Consider the following 22173-nt stretch of genomic DNA (forward strand, 5'->3'; position numbering starts at 1 on the left):
ACTTAACCACCAGCTAACAGCAAATTTTCTTTTTTTTTAAACTGAATTTTATCTATTCTACTTCAACACATACACCTACACAATATACATTATAAACTTTTAACAAATGCATACAGTACACACTTATCAACCATACGTTTACATGCATGCAAACATGCAATAAACACTGTATATACATACATACAGACATACATAATTCATACATACATACATTCATACATACATACGTACATACACCCTCACAAACACACACCCTCACCCTCACATACATACATACATACATACATACATTTCGACGCACAGACCCCTCTACAATGAAAAAGTGATGTGATTTGATTTGAAGCCATATCAATAGTTAGACAACCTCTTGAAATATTGGTATGTTTACATAACGATTGAGTAACTAAATTACCCGGGAGTAAATGTTCACTTAATTGATCAATCACATGTAGATGTATTGGTCTTATCTAAAACAATACAAAAAAATAAGTACGCAGTTAAAATGGTATGTTAAATTTTGCCGCTTTTGTGGTAAACGCGAAATACGCCAAAATATGACCACATCCAAAATATCCCAATTCACGATAGTGCTTAATTGTTTGGAAACCTGACTTTCTTAATTTTCATATCAATGAAAATGAAACGAAATAGGATACTTGGTGTTTGCATCAGGATTATAAGTGTACATACTGATGCAGTGCCATCATTTTAAACAAATTAATGTTATATACACTCTGTCAAGACGTAGACAGAACCAACATCAATGCAAATGACAAGCACCACGAAATAAATCACAAACATTTTAACAGTATTATGAAACGAATTTTATATAAGTGAACATATCAAACATAGAAGATTTTGAATCTTTTTCACAATAGAAAACAAGCGACCGATGTTAACATCACTACAAACTACACGTACATGTATGTGCACGACTATGGAATGTAATGTACCCATTTCCCTAAAACAGTATTCTTTATGATTTTATTCCTTTTCTTCATATTTTTTATGATATCTACGTATATTAATTGCACATATTTTCGAAAGAGAGGGTCATCATAGATAGTTGTTTACGTGTATCTGCTTCAGGAAATCGGGAATCACATATCACAATCTAATTCAATGATAGTAATATGTACCAAAATGACAAACAAATATCAAATTTATTAAATCAGAATACATATAAAATTTCTATTGTAATGGTGATGTTAGCTATTATGATTACATCTGTATAGATAACAAACACACAAGTATAAAATATTACTCCTACATTGCACTGAACGGCAACAATACTGAAAAATATATATAGAGATTGTTCATGCAGAAATATACACGTATTGAAATTCTAATAAGCCGAGTCATGCTTTTATACCTCATCTGAACATGTAAATACCACAGAATGTATCGCGTCCTATGCTTTGTTATAACTGTCACAAGGACCTTAAGACGCATTAATCAATCAATATATCAATCAAGACGTATCGAATAAACAAGTAAACCACCAACAATTGCACATGGAATTTGATTTTGATTTCAGCAAAGTTTAAAATAGCTAAACATAAACATGTGATTTCAATATATTTCTTCCGCTAAACGTTAACTGAAAAACCAATAAGAATTTGGAAGAATTCATTGAAAAGCAGTAAGCACATCGATGTTGTGTTGATTTTTTAGCGTTTGTTTAAAGAAAGTTGTTGAATCATTGATTAAAGGTAACAAATGAGCAAACAGCTAACGCTAGGCGGCTTCCTTAGGTAACCTGGTCTGGCAATAAACTACAAATAAGTAAAACGCCGTCATTCTGATGTAACTAGACTTTCTACAATAGACTACCATCTAAATGGGATCCTGACAACAGTCTTATTTCAATGTTATCTGTAAAAATTTATAGCATCAACCACAGTATGTAGGATTTGTTTTCATCATTAATCAGCCTGAGGGAAAATATAATTCTGTTTCCATACTACACTGTAGGTGGTTACAGATAAGTACTATCACAAGGGGGATATGGACTCATATCAGTATATATGAATATTAGTAGTTATCATGATTAGCACCATCACAGTTTCGCAAAATGGAATAAACATCAGAAAGAAAAACAAGGCGACCTTGTGCTTTGGTATCGTGCAGATGCAAATGAAAATTGATTATATAGATACTGCTTACAATACAGACAAAATAGACAATACTGATGCATTTTTTATACAAACAATTCAAATGATGCTCTGAAATATTAAAATAAAGATAATGCAAATGTACATATTTTAGTGCTAATGATATTTTCAGGCTTTTCGCACTAGATATTTTGTGCTAAAAGTACATGTATTATCATAATTTAGTACGACAATTATTAATCTATATTGCGCTAACCTGTTCAATGTCAAGTTTGTCATAAAATTTGATTGTGCCTAAATCAGTTCTTTTACAGTTTTCCGTATTTGCATATTACAGAGTTATCTGTCCATGCCGGTAGGTATTGATTGTGACGTCATGTGTTTGCGAACGTAACGTCATACGTTTCAGAGAAAGCGACATGAATTGTGCTCACAAAATAATGACAAATAATGACGTAACAATCGATATCTTCCCGCAAGGGAGCTAACTCTGTAACATGCAAAGACGGAATATTACTAACAGTCAGTCCAGGTCTTATCAGCACCAATCTCATCTGGTTTTATTTCTCGTTTTTGTTGGCACTCATCGTTCCAAAGTTTAAGAAGAAGTTTCGGTGCTACACGATGAGCCGTTCGGAAATCCTCACTTTTATATACCTTACTATTGATAGGAGAAACTATTCCACTATTAAATCCATCAATGTTAAGAAGCTGTTTACCTATCCGTTCAACACAGAGAGAAACAAATACATCCTCCAGGTAGAAAAATGGTACATGTTTTGAAACTTTGAAAACGTCGGTTACCATGGTCATACTTGTAACGTAACCTGTCCCAGAGCAGTATCCCGGGTAAAACTTTTTGGCATAATACTGGTATGACACGTACCATTTAGACTGCAGATCACGCACAGGATCTGCTTGAAAGAAACACTTGCCTCCTATAGATGTTTGAAGCTGTTTCCAATTGTCTTTTATGGCCTTTTTAACACCAGGAATATTTACATACATGTCATCATCAGTTTTCATTAGATATTGCGCATGCGCACAATGCGTAGAAGCCCATTTAAACGCCATCATTGTTTTTATCGATAAATTAGTATAGGAATCATAAAAGTCCTCTTGTAGAATATCATTGTAGAGTTTACTTTCCTCCAGTAATGCTGTATTGGCCTCCGTATCATTGCGATTACCGAATATAAAGGCGTATCGGATGTCTGCCGTATTGTTCTTTGTGTATGTTAGCCACGTATCCCTGTACATGTCTCTCTGTGCCCGATTTTTATGGACACTGGAGATAAGAATAAGGATATGTATTCCAGGAGACGCAAGGGTCGTCTGGCAGATGTTTTCACTGTTGATGAGAAGTTGGAAGTCATGTATGTTACAGTTATAACACTGTTCTGGGCGGTATTTTAAGGCCTCCGTGTTGGTCGATACAAAAGAACGTCTTCTTTTAGCAGGAAATAAACTTGGTGCATGAATAATAAACATTATAAAACTCATTATGCATATTATTGCAAATAGCTGCCGAGGGCGAATTTTCTTCTGTAATTGAGAAATCATAATCATACCACTATTCTTCATCATGCTCTGTAGATCGGACATGTTGATTTCTCTTTAAATTTTGTTTGAACCCGTTTTCTCCACTTCAAGCAGGTCGACTTCCTGCACAATCGTGTTGGCACGTCTTAGGTCTTGCCCCGTCTTTAGGTCTCTAGAGTGAGGTTGGGCCGTAGATTGGGGATCATCGTTCTGTGGGTTAGGTTTAAATCCCAGTAAAGCATGCTTAATCTGAATAATAAAAAAATCATTAGAGTTTCAAATGTGAAACATTAGAATTCAAATTAACGAACAATGAACGAATAGAATTAAACATTCATTTTAAACCATTTAAATACTCTCCATGAAATGAAATCATTTGAACCACATGTATAAGCATTCCCTGTAAATACATGTTTGGATTCATCTATCAAGATATCATATACTGATAAAAACGTATAGGAAAGAAATATATGAGATTTGCCCCCAGAAAAAAAATCAAAATTGATAAAAAATATCCAGATAACATCAACAAAATCAAAGATCATAAGATTTTATCAAGAAATTATCTAAATTTCATTAATGTAGAGCGATGAAACATTAAATAATATTTTAATTAGATGAAATTTTAAGAAGGAAAGAAGTGAATAAATGCTCATTTTAGAAAAATATCCAAAACTTTCTAACCAAAAGAATACATAAACTTATCAATAATTAAATGTTTTTAAACAAAAGCATTAAACATAAAAATTCTGAGATTCTTTCTCCCTATAACAAACAACACCTATTTCACTTTGAGAAAATATTAATAGTTTTTTTAATAATTTTAATTTTTACTGTCAGATGTGTCATTCGGAAGGGTAGAACAACGATACATGTTTATCTGTGTACCATTATATTTATACACGCATCTGCATGGATCAAATGTCTGATAAAGACCGCTGAAATAAATTTGATTCTTTTCATAAAAGTATAATATAACCTGGAGAGATTTCCATTGGCTGTGGCAGACAGAAAATCATTGTCAACAATGACGTTACGTCAGGTAACAATAATTTGATGTCTAAAAAAACCCGAAGTAATATAATGGCTGCCTCCGCTGGAGTTTCACAACATGATTGAAGGTTGAAATGCTTCAGAACGTAGGTTGTTGAGGTCAAGTGATAAAAAGTACCTTAAATGTGTTAATTTGATATGAGCTTTTATGAATCTCATCTGGAATCTTAAGTTTTTGTTCGCCATCACGCATTTCTCGCATAAATAAACACTTATGATAAGAAATCGAATTAAATGATCGCTCATTGCTCATTGAGGATCCTAAATAAACACGTTGACGTCCATAAGTCTTTCAACTTTAAATTGGTTTAGTAGCTATGTTTTACCATACATCTCTTTTTAACGAATTGTTTAAAGAGACAATTCACTCAGGCTAATTCTTTTACATAACCAATAAGCAAAATATAGCATAAATGTATTGATCTACATTTCTTACGAAACATATAACGTAAAACATTGACCAATCCCACGACATTGTTAAGTATTTTAATTAATATCGCTGAAATATCAAATCGTTGATCAATACGATTAAGCAGGTACAATAAGGACGCTGTACCCATACCCGAGCCAAAGTCACGCACGTTAAACAAATGAACTGCATAACCACTGAGAAGGTGATAAAATTATTTTTAGGCAAGACAATTCACCTAATAAGGTAAACACACTACTGTCAGAGCGATCTGAGCAGTTTTAGACAAAAGTTGCATTGCTCTACGAGCAAGGGACAGGGTTAGGCATACAAGAAGTTCGACCACAGTGTGTAATGGCGGACAGCGAGCGAGTTTAAACATTTTACATACATGTCACCACCATGGGCTTTTCAGGCATATCACAGTAAAACCGACTGATCTAATTTCCATTAGAACTGTGTTTTTTTCCGATATATGTACAAATTTTAATGTTCTCTTAGACTGAATTGTCCCTTTAATAATTTATTCAACACAACATGTTTATCGGAACGGCGTTTGAAATTTTCTGAATTTCTTAACACTATCAAACCTCTCCGCCCGGTTACATGATATAGACGTTAATAAGCTAAACATTAAATAGCGAAAGGTTATTTGAGATGCCTACATGCCATATGTATACCCTTCTGGACCGCATATCAGATAACTGCTGTTCAACGGTGGAGAGCTAGGGTAGATAGCAAAGCGATTTCCCAAATGTTAAGTCACTCTTCTTTTCTAAATGTTCTTTATATACGTTAGAATTAATTGAAATTATTGATTTTTAAATATCAAATTAGTTATACCCCTGTGCGGCAGGCTCGTTATTCTGTCCCCTGGTCGAGACATATTAAAGACTATAAAAAGTGGTAGTTTCTGCTTTTCTGCTTAGCGCTCAGCATTAAGGGAGGGGTGCGACTGGTTTGTCCGTTGTCAGTATAATGTGACCGGGCGGGGTGTGTTGCTTGTTGTCTCCGGCAGCAGGTTCAGGGATATAGCACTATAAAACGGGCAACACCTGCACTAATACAAAACACATAGGAATATACCGCAGTCTCCCAAAACACACGCCCTGTACTTCATACACACTACACACCGCATACATGAGAGGCCGTACTTACATGAATCTGACTGTTAATAGACCGTTAATTAATCAAACAAGCAAACAAGTTATATAAACAAACCCTAGACTAGTTCACCTTGAAATGAATATCATTCTAAAGTAAAATATGAAACAGATTTTTGTGTAGTTTCATAAACTCAAAATAACAACTCTTTACCAATCTGGATTCAGTGAAATATTAATTGGAAATTCATTGAGGCAACGTACACTACAATTGTCTTGTTATTTCTAGGTAGTCTAGGTAGACAATAGCAACATATTTATAAGAATATTGTGTGTTTATAAGTGCGCGAAATCACCCGTATTGATGTAGTGTGTGGTCAAAATTATAACAGCTCTGTCATCATAAATGTTACAATGGTTCTATGTTTTTTTAATGTATTCATTACTATTACAAGTAACTTGCATTATATTTTCTTTGGTTAACCTAAAGCTCGACTTGTTTTTGCAGGAATAAATTTTTGAAGACTGTATTTATTGAATTACAAATTGTCTGAAAATAGCAGGTCGTTTTTAGTAGTTCATACCACATCGTTTTCTCTTGATAACCTTTTAATTACAATGTATTACTTACTACCTATTGATGGTTCAGCTTAAATGTGTGTCTATGATTACAGGTATTTTATATGTTAATTGAAAAAACCGGTTATTGAAACATATTCCACATAAGATATCTTAAGCATTTAGTATTCTCAAAAGAAAAGACTATTTGTCTTTGAGCTTTGTAGATTGTATAAAATTCTCATTAAGGGATTCGAAATATGTCATTAGATTTTGACAATCTTAGATAATTTCTGCCATCAGCCACAATTGGTAGTAGACCTGGCTTTGTTGTTCCAAAGGCTGAATCTGGTATTTGCTGTCAACTTCCTTGTACGGTTGAGTTCACGGGTCACCAGTCATAACCGTGGGTAACTGCACGTACAATGTTTGGCGGCATACTTACACAATGGAGCCTCTATGAACATTGTCACGATATCACATTAAAACAGTGTGTATCGGGCCCAAAGTTAAATAGTCTATAGGGCGTTTTACAGTGTTTTGTTGACTTCGTGTAAAAACCATTGTGATTTATAATTACCACAAAACAATACAAGCATTCCAGACAGAACACCTTAGTATTCCAACCGTTAAATAAGGATATACTACGTCAAGCGGAAGATGAAAAACAATCCCAGTTATTTTGATTAATTTGTCCAAACATCTTGATATAAAAGCATGATGTAATAAATTCCCTGTATTTTGGCTATGGATAATATTTGTGTTAGGTAGTAAGATGATACTACGCAGTATGTGATTTGACACTGTTGAATATTTTGTTTAGAATGGAAATTTTATACTTCAGGAATAGTTCACTTAGACTCAGAGGTAATATATTCTATTCTCATGTGCTGACACCAGGTTATATTCTACCGCTTTGGTACATTGTGCGTAGTATATTGACACTGTACATAGCACACCTGGTCCAATATTGAAGACTAGAAAGTGGCTAGTTATAAAAGATTAAAATGCTGATATAGGTTTATACTGGTTTAGTGAAGAAAAAATAACTTTGAAGTATCACGACATATACATGCAGTTTCTTTCAATTTAAAAAAGAAATGATAATTTTGGATAATTTATTCATTGCTAAATATTCCAAGTATTGTTTAAGTTCTAAGATGTAAACAAATCAATAGATGCAATCTCAGTGTTCTTTTAAACGTTCACACGATCACCCAATGAACGTATACTAATGACGGCATCCATGCATTAGTAGTCCGCATTTATCGATCGCGGGTTATTGTTCATGTGATCTGTTTCTAAATGTTCATAATGAGGCATTAGGGTCTGTACAGGATCATTATTCCGGCGTCAAGAAAAGGATTTCAGACAAAGAATAAATTAGGGTCTGTCCAGGATCATTATTCCGGGGTCAAGAAAAGGATTTCAGACAAAGAATAAATAGGGTCTGTCCAGTGCGGGGTCAAGAAAAGGATTTCAGACAAAGAAAAATTAGGGTCTGTCCAGGATCATGATTCCGGGTCAAGAAAAGGAGACAAAGAATAAATCCAGTGCGGATGCATCTTTCTGATGAGCCAAGTCGCAATAACCGAACACACGCAAGCATTACTAAAATATGTTAAATATTTTAAAGCATCTTCCTAGAAGCAAACAGATGAGCCAGTACTGGAATCGCTGCTCGTTCTGGAATCATGCATATTGTATCCTAGTACATTTTAACAGTCCAAATCATTCCACTTTTCTATATTTCTCTTTTTGTCGCCCTGGGAAAACTCGAGTAAAACATATGTCTCAAAACGGAATTCAAATATTTTTCAATCTGTCTCACAAAATGATACCAAGAAAAAACATAATCAAAACAATTCTGTTATACTATAAACAACTGTACAGTATGCATTCCTAACGTAGTCAACTTTAGAAGTACCAAAAAGGTGAACGATGAACAGGAATAGTGCAGTCGTATATACAATGTACAAAATATAGCTATTCAAAACCACTTCCAATAATAAGCATACCCACATGTGTCATAGATTGACCGTGAATGTTCTTGTCATTCATTTGCATAAACACTATACGAAGTTTTACGTCCTATTAATAGCCAGGTCATATAGGGACGTGCCAGGTTTAATGTTGGATGAAAACTGGGGAACCCGGAGAAAAACCACCGATTACGGATTAAAAGTTGGCTTTTATAGTGTTTGGTTGTATATCTCAGGGAGGTAAACTGTAAAATGTACATAATTAAAATTAACGCAAAAAGCAAAATCCGGAAATGTAAACACTCACTGAAACAGATGATATATATATCACGTCCAAGTAAGCCTGTTTTAAGGAGACCGCCAAAGAATGACATGGTTGAGTGAAGTAAGGGAAACCATATTACTGTATAGCCGAACGTCCTCTGTGTGGTTTCTGTAGTATATATCTATTCTCTAGCGGGGTAGAATTTCATCCCTTCCACCCAACCATCAATTTACATCATAAAGCCTAGATTTGGTTTCAGATATTTAAACGACGCCCTCCTACTGCCAGCTATTTGTATGCACGAAAATCAAACCATGTTTTCGGAACATTATTTTCTTTATATCTCCAATTATCATATACTGTCAAGACGATCTTTGTGTAAATATTCGACTCCAGTCTAATATCAAATACATTTTGAACATGCCTTCTCAAGTTTCTCATGAAAATATATGCTCATTCGGCGTAGGTATCAGGTAAGATAAAATGATTTGTTATAGCTATTACTAGAGATATGTATGTACGATGTTTATTTTTACTTCGTCTTTCTATGGTAGTAATAGTAATTACTTGTTGAATATTCAGGGGTTTTGCCAGCTATTTTGGGAAAAGGACCCTGAGCAAAACCGACAAGGGTTCGTGTGGAAATTCCCCATACCCACAAATGCTAATGAAGGCTACCGTTGATCATGAACTGATAGAGAATTTGAAATAAATAACTGCTGAATCAAAGGCAACTTCAGCAAATTCAAACACCGTGACGAAATACTGAAGTGAGAGAAATCAATATCTGGTTAAATATTTAGATCCTCGATCGGCTGTTGTTGTAACACTGATCTAAAACCATGTTCTTATAATATTATAATTCATGGCAATAGTATTGGTACCTGATACGAATGTGAAAGAATATGTACACAAACAACTGTGTGTAAACACCATATAAATCATTACTGGTTTAAATTTTTGAAGAGTTCGGGTCAATAATATCGAACTATTTTTTGACAGACATAAATACTGGATGATCCTGAGAAACCTAATATCAGTACAGACACACGACGGGCTTGTGAATGAGAAGGAATTCGTGATACACTAGGAAGAACCTTCGACCTTTGCTCAGTGGCTGGCAAATGTCCCACGTAGCAACAAAAAAACGAGGTATAATGCTGAAAATTTGGGACACATTGGCAAATCATGTCCCTATTGATTTTGCATGGAATTCCATATCAACTGCCTCGAAAAACAAAATGTTAATATACACACAGGGATGCATATCTGGAGTGCTATGCACTAAAATATTTACATTATTCAGAAAGGTCGAAAGTTGATGCCATGTAGTTCAAGCCATATTCAATTTCATCTTGTATACCTTCATTTTGAAATCTCGAGTGTGTAAATAAAGAAATCTCGAATGTCTAGACATGTCTAGAGTGACTTGGGAAATAACTGAAGGGATCAAAAGAGGAGTTACGAGAATATTAAATCTCAAAGACATTGTATACAACAGAAAAACATTATCTGATTTTAAATACAGTTTTGTTACATGAATTGATAATTAGATAATGGTGCAGTAATTGGACTAACACACTTAAGTTATTCATCCCTGAAAATTCACAATGAACTGTTCCATACTTTAAATTAGAAGAATTCAAATGTGTCTCCAGGGATAGATGAGTTAAGTATAGACATAGACAATTATCTCCAAACGATTTTTTTATGCGTTGCACGATGTTAGCATTGTGCATAAATTGTCTTGCATTTAAAGCAGTTAGACATAATTATAATGGTTTTTTTATATTTTAATTTTGTAAATCTATATATATATAGATCTTCAAAGAACTCTATTCTTAAGAAACTAAGGCATGTTCATAGATGGACGTAAATGATATGTCTATGAGGGAGGGATGAAGTGTGTGTGTGTGTGTGTGTGTGTGTGTGTGTGTGTTGTGTGTGTGTGTGTGTGTGTGTGTGTGTGTGTGTGTGTGTGTGTGGAGAGAGAGAGAGAGAGAGTGTTGTTATGGATTAGAAACGGAAAGAAAGTCTAAAGAAGCCTTCACGCGATTTTTACAGCAATATATTTACATTTTGCCACTGCGACTCACATTACTCTAATAATTTATGAGCCAATAAATGCAGCCTAGACTTGGTATAATAATATCTACATAAATTAATATGGGTCTTGTTTACTGACACCATGTTAGTCCGCGCGGGAAAATTGACATTGTAGTTGAATGAACGATTTTGGTTATGAAACTTATGAAAACATCTTTTAAATTTCTGGATAATTGAAAGTAAACTGAAAGCTATTGAAAAATATTAAAATTTTGTTATCTTTTCAATTTTCTATAGGGACTATTTTTTACCACACTGAACTTGGCTGTTGAGATTAAATGGCAGAAGCGGGAAATTCAAATGTTCACTCGCATCTAATTATATAAATTATGTTTTACTTTGAACTAGGAAGTAAAATATTAATATAACAATTAAAGGTTTGCATAGATTGTTAGATTGCATTTATTGGAAATATAAATGCAATCTTGGTGGCAGATAAATAATTTAGCGCCTATTTTCGACCTTATATCGCCAATAAATGCAATCTAACCATCCTTTAATTGTTAATTATACACACATGATACTGATATCATTATTTTGATAAGACTACAAAGACGATACTAAGGTGTGAAGAGGTTTGAGGAGGGCTCTGGGTTCTGTCCCCTGGCCGAGACACACGAAAGTCTTTAAAAGTGGTAATTTCTGCTCCTGCTTAGCGCTCAACATACAGGGAGTGGCACGACTGGTTCGCCCGTTGTCAGTATAATGTGACCGTGCGGGGTGTGTTGCTTGGTGTCTTCGGCGCCATGCTTCAGTGATATAGCACTTTAAAAAGGGCAACAGTTACACTATACAAGAAGACACAATATGAATATACCGCAGTCTCCCAAAACACACACCTCGCACAACATACACGCAACAAACCACATACATGGGAGGCCGTCCTTACATGACCATAGCTGTTAATAGGACGTTAAAAATTCAAACAGGCAAACAAACAAACAAAATAAGATGAAATCAACAGCATAAATCAATCGATATAATTCATAATATCGAGTGATATAACAATTATTACTACTGACCAAGCAGCCGCTCTCAATAACAGCAAAAAAATGTTGACTGGCGATTTATTGTTATTAATGTTATTGCAACGACTAAAAATATTATATAGTTCATTTAGAAATTTTCCAAGACAACAGCTACGGTAGGTTTAATGAGTCTGAGGTCAGTGGAAAAAATATTTAAAAGACTTAAATTTCAGGATGTTGGCACAGAATATGTTATATCCTTGGTTCTATCCTCTTGTTTAATCACCATCGTTTATATATTCCATAGTCGTTTGGTCGGTAGGGTTATTGCCATAAAATATGATTATTTTAATAGATTTATCGAGAAATGTGTCCTGTTCAGTATTGTCGGTGGAATGGTTCGTCGAGTCAACACCACAATGTAAGGGTAAGGATTATTATGGAGAAACACACCTCAGCATCTAACAGTAACTAAAACAGCTCAAAAATAAAACCGTCCAAACACTATTCTTGCTGCTGTTAAGACCTTTGCACATAAAAACAAATAAATTTCTCCTAAACGACCTGCATCTATCGAAATAGTTTTCATACATTTTGTCAACATCTGCCACCGGTCTCTTGCTAAATTATAATCGGTAATTGGACACCAGTGGGACGGTCATGTGCCACTTCTAGCCATTACCCAGGATTTCTTCGTAGTTCAATATTCTTTAAAATAATACTACCAAGTAGATCTTCTGGGAAAGCTTGGAAGAAATTGAACCTGTCATGGTTTTAGATTACATTTTTTTGTATATGACAAACCAACAATCGTCAAAGGCAAACCAGCCCCATAAATAAAAATATTAAACAAAATATCAAATATGATATATGTAATGTAATGTAATGTTATTTGTGGTGGCAATGAGGTAAAAACAGTACTTATAAATTACCTAAAATCATCACAAAAATGTATCAAAATATCAGAAATTATCTGCGAAGTCATTTCATGTCATCGAGAAAATACAATAATATATAAGGTTCAATGTTACGTATCCCGAAATATCAGAATACCAGAAATGAAAAGATAAATGAAAGGATAATCTTTTTAATGACGTTTCCAATTAGCAAGAGGGCGTATGTAATCTATCAATTTGTTGGCGATGTTGACGAGAGATTCTTATGTCAAAGCACTGTTAAACTGGTTTGATATAAATTGTAATTCTAGTATTCTACTTTTTTCTATGAATGAAAAATAAAAAACAACTCCAATTTAAACCTGAAGCACATCCCAGCAGTCGTTTGTTGTTATGATATAAATATATAAATAGTCGGATGGGCTCGTTTGAGTCTGTATGGCTTGGCTTTGGGACATAACATTAGATAGTATACATTTACATAATAAACATAAAATTCATGAATATTTGAAAACAAAGAGCAGTAACATAATTGTATAACCTAAATTAGCCAACCATATCAAGATCTTACATCCTGGCTCAGGACTGCATTTCAGAAGTTGTTCATATCAATGTATATAGACTCATTTAGCTTGACCGTATCGTTAGGGGATATTTATATATAAATACAATAGGTCAGGGTAATCGATTAACGAATTCTGACATAGGTCAATGAGCTCGAGTTCTCGGATATAATTACATGTGTAATTTATTTATGCGTTGCGTAAGGTACATGTACATGCATATTAACCACACCTTAGTTTTCCCACTTACTCTTTGACAGTATTCACGAATATATTGAACTTTAACAAAATTGTGTCCATATATAAATGAACTGGACAATGAGGTATGTCAAGTGGACACACGTCCTGGTCTTTGCTTTACTATAGCTAATACACACACACACAATATACACGTGTACCTTGTACAAATGGTCACTGTAAATACGCTACATACATACGTTTAACCAACACGTATTCTAACAATTTCTTCAAAACCTACCTTTGAAATTCTTGAAAACACATGATTTCCCGAGTATCCATTGTCTATAAAACGGTATATCCATGGCAACTACAGTTGTGTGAACGAGAGCCACCCAAGTCTATACCCGTATCGACTGAGCGAGTGCGGCCGATTAGTTCACGCCGATATAAAAGGCTATTGTGAACGCGGTCCATGCCTAGAGAATAAGTACTAAATAAAAGAAAATTACGGTACAGGATATAGTGTAAGCTATTGGCCAGGTATACGGACTAGCTTGTATCATTTTTACCTGCTCTCAGAGGCTATTCCACCATCTGTCATATCCATACGGGCAACAGGCCGACAACCATTCGATCGCGATATATTGGACTTATTCAGTTGAAAGTTAATGCGCCTGTTTGAATTAAAGATGATCCACGCTGAATACCGAACAGAACAGTGTCCGGATTCTTATATTTCCCAATCTCCAGTAGAAAATGATAATCCGACCTGACATGTGTCATTTAATGCTGTCGCTATTTTCAATTAATATAATCTCGATATATAACGAGGCTTATTTTTCTCAAACAAATTACGTAATAACTAAAATGTTGTACATCCTCTTTGTAGGTTTTACATGGATGTGACATTATATGTTTTGTTTTACCATACATACATGTACATTTAACTCCTTAAATAATAAAAGATAAGCAACAATATTTCATTTTAAATAAATCTTTGACGCGATAGAATATAAGAACGGCCCAAGAGAAAAAAATAAGTCAATTGCATGATATATAATTACCTAGCCGATGTAGATTGATATCAAAACTTAAAAAGTCAGTTGTTTTGGTTTTCTTTAGCACAGCATCTTTTGATTAGCTTTCATTTTAATTAAACCATATGACCAATTATATGTTTTGAGACTTGAAATATTTTACTGGAATAAAATATTAAAAAAAACTAAGGCATGACACATTTCCAAAATCACAAAAACGTCAGCTTTATAAGGCTTGGGTAGTTTATCAAATTTTATTTTCATTTTGATAACAATATCAATCAACAAGTCCTGCATAATCACTAGCAGTACATGTTAAAATCGCGGCAGGATACCAGCAGAGAACATGAAATATACATCACCTCCCTTAACCGTCAGCTAAAGCCTTTTGAATAACATGGCATGTACTTTCCCTTACCACCGTCCTCCGCCATGCCTGTAAAATACTCTTATCTCACCACGCTTCAGTGCACGTGAATATATTTATTATCATGGAGCTATTATTTGTTCAGCCGTTTGAAATCGTTATCCATTGTGTAGCCTTTAATGTTAACGACAAAGTGCCGGAATCATACTGTCACAAATTTCAAATCATCTCAGCTCTATTGATTTTTAAATATATTTATCACACAAACAGTAAAAAATACATCTGTCAACTCTGTATAGGATTAGTCAAGGGACTGGGAGCGAAACATGATGAATTCATAAAAGGACATTTTAATATGGTTCTTTAATATATATAACACAACAATAAACATTGATTTTCATACTGATCAAAAGAGTATATTCATATTTGATATATTCGTCCATTTGTCGCTTCATTGCATGTACATTTATTTAAGAAAAACCTGAATAGAAAAGAAAAGTGGATGATTTAAAACGGTGGTCTTACTTTTTGTCGGTGTCATTTTTTAATTTATATATATTTCTTTCATACCTACGGGTGTAATACTGGCTGGTCTAGGGCAATACACTCATGTCGCCTGAGGCTGTATTACATGGCTACCCATGCAATGAAGCCTCGTGACGTGACGTCACGGGGTCAACAAAATCTCTATTTCCTCGGAAATTTTTTTACATTTAATTCACAAAATTGACTGGTTTTACTATAAAAGATGCCACAAACGGAGTTTGTGTTGAAAATATCAGGTTTATATTTCATGTATGGGAAATTGACTTCCAGTCGTGGATTTCCTCGAATTTATTTCAAAATGGAGGGATATTGTAGTTGTAAAATTGCAATAAAGCGTCGAGGTATGAAAGAAAAATACTCTTTCATAAGTGGATAGGATAGGGATATTCTACCCTCGGGATCATAAAATGTTGCAAAACCCTCGGCAAGCCTCGGGTTTTACTACATTTTGTGACCCTCGGGTAGAATATCCCTATTCTTCATATCCACATATGAAAGAATCTTATAAAATTGTATAGTTCTACTGGGTATTTTGGTACTAGATGGCTACAAATACATGTTATATAGAACCCTTTCAACTGTGTGATTAACTTTAAATAGGTGAGACTGTGTCGGAAAAAAATCTACATAAGAAATACACATATGAATTGTTTTTGTTATAACACAGTCCATGGAATTTTATTCGTAAATTTCAAGAAATGAATTAAGTTTAATTCTTTAATGTTTTAATTGTCCTAATTTAGGTGTAAATGCTGTTTCCCCCTGAAGACTTGGAGTGAATAGACTTTTAGCAACTTTACTCGCGGAATTTTTTCAAACTATTTGGTCGTTTTAATTGTAGCGTTGCTTGAGGAGTATGGCGATTTTATTAAATTCTTTATTTTTTAAAGCTTACGGTTCACCAGGAATACACTTGTAAAATTACAATAAAACATACTTTGTTTGTTCGTTTAATTAATTAACGGCCTTTTAACAGCTATGGTCATGTAAGGACGGCCTCCCATGTATGCGGTTTGTTGCGTGAATGTTGTTCGATGTGCGTGTTTTGGGACACTGCGGTATATTCATGTTATGCCTTCTTGTATAGTGGAACTGTTGCCCGTTTTATAGTGCTATATCACTAAAGCATGCCACCGAAGACACCAAGCAATACGCCCCACCCGGTCACATTATACTGACAACGGGCGAACCAGTCGTCCAACTCCCTCTATGCTGAGCTCTAAGCAGGAGAAGAAACTACCACTTTTATAGACTTTGGTGTGTCTCGGCCAGGGGACAGAACCCAGAGCCTTCCTCATAGGGGCGAACGCTCAACTCAAGGCCAAAAGTGAGGCGGTGCCAAGGGAGGCTTTAGGAAAGATAATGACAGTTAGGAAGAAGAGAAACGATAATTTAGTCGCCTTTTACTATCATGCTATAGGGGCAGCAGGTACAATTCCAACGCCCTACCTGCAGGGCATACAATTAATGTTTCATTTTTAATATATCAAAATATCCACCCAACACGTACACGACCGGTGGTGTAGAGGGTGTTTTTTTTATTTTACTTTAACAGTATAATGTATAGTTTGTGTATTAATTATTAATTTTATTTATTCTACTTTCGAGCCCATTAATTATATATATATGTTTTTAATGACAACGACTATTTCCATGTTAGGGCCCCGAAACAACCTGAACGACATCTGGCATTACACATAATACAGTTGTGATTTGTCTCCCCTCGGTCACTCCGGTTGGGCCTGATAGAGATATTAATTCATCAGTTCCATCATTTCTTTTTTATCATTATTACGGGGTGGAACTCCAACGCAGATTGAGTGGATGGTACGATACGTTTATTGGAGTCTTAGGAATCGACTCTGTACAGAGATTATTGGCGAGTTAATATAGCAGTACATCGGAATAACATATGTCAATATTTGGGTATGATACCCAATACCTGGAACAGTTTATACCAATGTAGTTGCTGTATAACATAGGGAAACATCGTTAATCATTAGAACTTATCCTGTATCATAATTAACAACATGGCTATGTAATTAGTAGTTATACAATGACCCAAACAGAAATTGGTTTCCAATAGACTACTTTACATGTACGTACATATGCTATTGTAAAATAAGAAACACATATGCTTGACCGACTACACAATGTTACATACTTGAAAGCCGCACATGTAAATGTAGATAATTATATATTATTCCAAATTTCAAACTCTAAAATTCTTGAGTTATCATTAATATATCATACCACAGGGGGATATCTAAACTTTTTTTTTACGAATTTCAATCTAAACATTAATAACACCGTCTGGTATGGGGCGATACTAGGACTGATAAACTAAAACTATATATGGACTTTAGTATTATAACTACTCCCTGTACGTGCATCCTCGATACGCCAGGGGTTCCGATCACTTACGATGTGTTGAGATCGAATGTGATCGGAACCCCTGGAGTATCGAGGATGCTGTCAGCTGTCATGAATCGATTATTTAAGGGACCTACCAATCCATTCTAGAATTTTAGACCCCTTAGTTCAGTTTTTCAAATAAATATATATATATGTATATTTAAAGATGCTCCACCGCCGACAGATCATAAATGATATCCATCATTTGAACAATAATTGGACGGTGTTTAATAGTGTATCTTAATGTCTAATTAACACAAAAAAAATAATCTAAAATGAGTTATTTTGCTTTCGGTGCTTGCGCAATCAGTACTGCATTTCATATAGGACGTAGTGCCATGGAACTTTTTCGGGATGCAATCAATCTGATTAAAATGCAGATCCTAATTCCCACTCCGTTTTATAAAGGATCTGACAATATCCCATAAAAGGTCACGTCAAGATGACCTTTATACCACGTGGTCTTCATATAAGATACATTTTCTAAACCTTGTCACATCCTTTGAAAACGATATTTCGTCTCAGTATACTTATACAATTAGCTTTATTGTGCTCTTTGGGCGAGATGACTACGTAAACAAAAATAACTCTGACAGTTTTTTACAACTATTTCGTCCCTAAAATTCACTGTCAAAATTTTGCAAGTAGCAATTTGATTGGCCATTTCCATAGGTCACCTGGACATGACCCCTAATGGGATATTGTCAGATCCTCTTATCAAACGTAGTGATAATAAGGATCTGTATTTTAATCAGATTGGGATGCAATTGAAGTAAAATTATAAGCTCAAACTTTTCAACGGTGGTAAATAACTTTTGTAACTGAAGAAAAATACTTAATCGTCTGTTCCTGTTTTTGATAGTGAAAAAAGTACTGTTTGTGAGCGGCGGAGCATCTTTAAATAAGTGAGTGTGACATACAATGCAAAAGTATTCTTTCATCACGAAAGTTCGCTTTACAGAGCGTCAAAATCCTAAATTAGATACCATCCCGTGCAAAGTTCAAGTTGTATGTGCCGTATTCTCCATACTCGTGAAGAGCTTTTAATATGTTATTCACTTCCGAAAGTTACCAACATTTAAAAATTACAAATAATTTTACAATTTCAAATAAGAGTTGAAAATTATTTTTGACAGTACTGTCAAAAACCATTTCAATTACATTAAGTCAATGCAATGAAATGAGTACATACGGTCAGACTATGAAGACAAGTTGTGGTCTATAATTTCATTCCACATTTTTACAGTTTTATTAGTAATTATAAAATGACTTTAGGTATGTTTCAATCTAAATATAGTCTACATATATATATTTTACGGTGCGTACATATATATATTTTACGGTGCGTATTGGCGGATATTCTGTGTTGTAACTAATATTTAAAAGACATTGTACATGATTGTGTGTCCATTTGAATAATTTTCACATCCTTATTCACCAAACATTATGATTTTCAATAGATTAATGAAGAAAAAAGAAACGCGTCAAAATTTTCGCCCAGTTATGGCATATAACTTTAAGGAAGGCTGTCAGAGTTACTTCCCTTGGTTATAATTAAACGTAGCGCAGATACACTGGTACAGTGTATCAGTTTGGTAACGGTTTTACTTTATAACATTATATATTGGTATTTAATCTTATAAATGAGAATTAACTTATATCTCAATCATATATGATTAATGACAGTAATACATTAAGTGAAATATTAAAAAAACCCACCAAAAATGGTAAGTAAAATCAAGCATTCCTTAGATTCCTAATAATACAATACAGTATTCTGTTATAAGGGAAGTAACTCTCACATTAATAAGAGGAACCGGCGCCATTTACAGACCGACCTAAAGTCAATAATAATACCCAGCATACACAAGGAACGGTATACGAATTCAGTAATCGTTACATAATATTCCCGGGAACTATTTGAAACTATTAAATTCCATTGGCCTCCGTTATACTAGATCTATATGAATATTTATGAATACTTAAGGATTAAAGTCTCTTTCTGGTGGTTCTATCGAAGGATAAAGTTGAGTAGGGTATCGATATTTGGAATGGACCGCGAAGCAGTCCATGAAACAAATATCGATACCCTATTCAACTTTATCCTTCGATAGAACCACCAGAAAGAGACTTTAATCCTTATATTTACAGTCTTACCTATTATTTTCATAGCTCAAAAATTTACCCTTAGTAGTGTTTATGGGATTATAAGACTAAAATTGAATTATGTCGTTTGGTTCCGCCAGGCATTTGGAACAGCCACTCGAAGTGGCGGAAATTCCCGCCAATTTATCAATGAACATACAAATAAAATGAGTTCCGTCTGATGAAGCATATATCTGGGGTTTTTCCCGGTATGAAACTATAAATTGTTTTATTTATCTGTTGTTAAAAACACCATGGTTCAAAGCAGTTTGGTTTTAATCTTTTTCTTCGTATGATTACATACGCTTACACAATTCATTATCCATTTGCGTACAACCAAAGATGTTAAAATACAAATAGGATGTAGATCTAGACCTACATGTCGTAGCGAACAACACAGACTCACCGACACACAACATGTAAACATTGCGACGTCATCGGAATGTGCAAAACTGTACATTGTACAACATTGTTTATGTATCATATGCACGGAAGCATTGCTCAAAGAGGTACGGTAGTAACATAAACAATGTAACTTTTCTACATTTTTATTTACACACGTACATGTATGTGTTCAAACCTATTTTGATATGTTCATCGAACGTACGTTCAGTACTGAAAACACCAAAAGTTTTTGATTTGGACCATCATAAATTCATCCGCGCGGCTCCAAATTGCGCGTGACATACTCAATCTATCGAGAAATAAAATTGAGTGACCTAGCCTTTGGTTGAAATCAACGGGGTTTATACTATCAATTCACCACTGACTGTAAATATAATAAGATAATACAGTATGAATAGAAGTTGATAATACATATAGAATCACCATGTGCATGTATATATCTATATATAATATACATATAGATTCAGTCAACCTTACAGTATACTCCTGCAGGCTTCTAAATATTAAAATAAATCACTAACCTTGATGTGACCAATACCGTTTGGATGGAAACTTCATTCTGGAGTTTTAACACCGAACAATGCTTCTGTTGTTATGCAGTCATGCTGGGTACTTAGAAAACGAATGTCTTATTCAGCAAATATGGTTGATACATAGTCAGACACCTGTCTTCAGATTTGCCAAGAGGAGATGTCAGGCCTTCCGTTCTGTCATCATAATGACGTCAAAGGTGTCGTCATGTTTCGTCACATCCGGAACTTCTCGCCCGATGAGTTTAGAAAGGTTTCGTCATATATGACGTCATTCTAGGACACGAGCCATCATCACATGGGGGTCGACCGATTTTGCTAGCTATCTCAGTCTTAAATTCAGACTTATTTCGCTGCATGAGTGGAGGTTAAAAATTGTACCACAAATGAAAAAATATAAATATAAAATAATGAATAAAATACAGACATAGAAATTCAATAGGACAACAATTTTATACCTTAAACTAGGGAATTAAATGCAACACATTTAATGCTCCAACAATTAATTTTGGAATTAAGCATTGTATCATAATATTCTGGTTTAACGAGCTCCGTGCCACAAGACCGACTTTGGGCAGATGCAGGTGCGTCAAAAAGCAACATTTTCTTATTTCAATCAAGACTTAATCTAATCTGTCTCATAATATCTCCCCTACATATTGACATACATTTTGACGTCATATATTACATAATGACGTCACAACAAGTAAAAACGACATCATACGTTTAGAACAACGTCATCATTTTTCATTGACTTATTCATTCGATATAGATTTTTATTCCGTATTTGCACATTACAGAGTTATCTGCCCTTGCGGATAGGTATTGATTGTGAGGTCATGTGTTTTCGAGCGTAACGTCATACTTTCGGAGAAAATGACGTGAATTGCGCTCACAAAATAATGACGTAACAATGGATACCTACCCGCAAGGGAGCTAACTCTGTAATATGCAAAGACGGAATAGGTACTTCAACAATAAACTTGTCG

At 34.5% G+C, this 22173-nt stretch overlaps 2 protein-coding genes across 4 annotated transcripts in view; both read right to left on the reverse strand.

Annotated features, from left to right (window-relative positions):
- The window catches only part of LOC138317395 (small ribosomal subunit protein eS19), a 332587-nt gene that overhangs the window by 197492 nt on the left and 112922 nt on the right, over positions 1-22173 (reverse strand). The gene's annotated exons all lie outside the window — the stretch shown is intronic.
- On the reverse strand, positions 809-21376 carry LOC138317385 (beta-1,3-galactosyltransferase 1-like). Of its 3 annotated transcripts, none has more exons than XM_069259011.1 (2): positions 21176-21376; positions 809-3905 (listed from the first exon to the last, which is right to left on the reverse strand). In XM_069259011.1, the coding sequence occupies exon 2, from the start codon at positions 3717-3719 to the stop codon at positions 2631-2633; it is 1089 nt and encodes a 362-aa protein (XP_069115112.1). In that variant the 5' UTR covers positions 3720-3905; positions 21176-21376; the 3' UTR covers positions 809-2630. The 3 variants fall into 3 exon arrangements, with proteins under 3 accessions (XP_069115112.1, XP_069115111.1, XP_069115110.1); XM_069259010.1 differs by lacking the exon at positions 21176-21376 and adding an exon at positions 14309-14530; XM_069259009.1 differs by lacking the exon at positions 21176-21376 and adding an exon at positions 14038-14275.

Source organism: Argopecten irradians, chromosome 3 (genome assembly GCF_041381155.1).
Source record: "Argopecten irradians isolate NY chromosome 3, Ai_NY, whole genome shotgun sequence".
Taxonomy (NCBI): Eukaryota; Metazoa; Mollusca; class Bivalvia; order Pectinida; family Pectinidae; genus Argopecten; species Argopecten irradians.

Excerpts from the sequence above, each read along its gene's own strand:
- LOC138317385 (XM_069259011.1), bottom strand. The coding sequence starts at position 3,719 with ATGTCCGATCTACAGAGCATGATGAAGAATAGTGGTATGATTATGATT.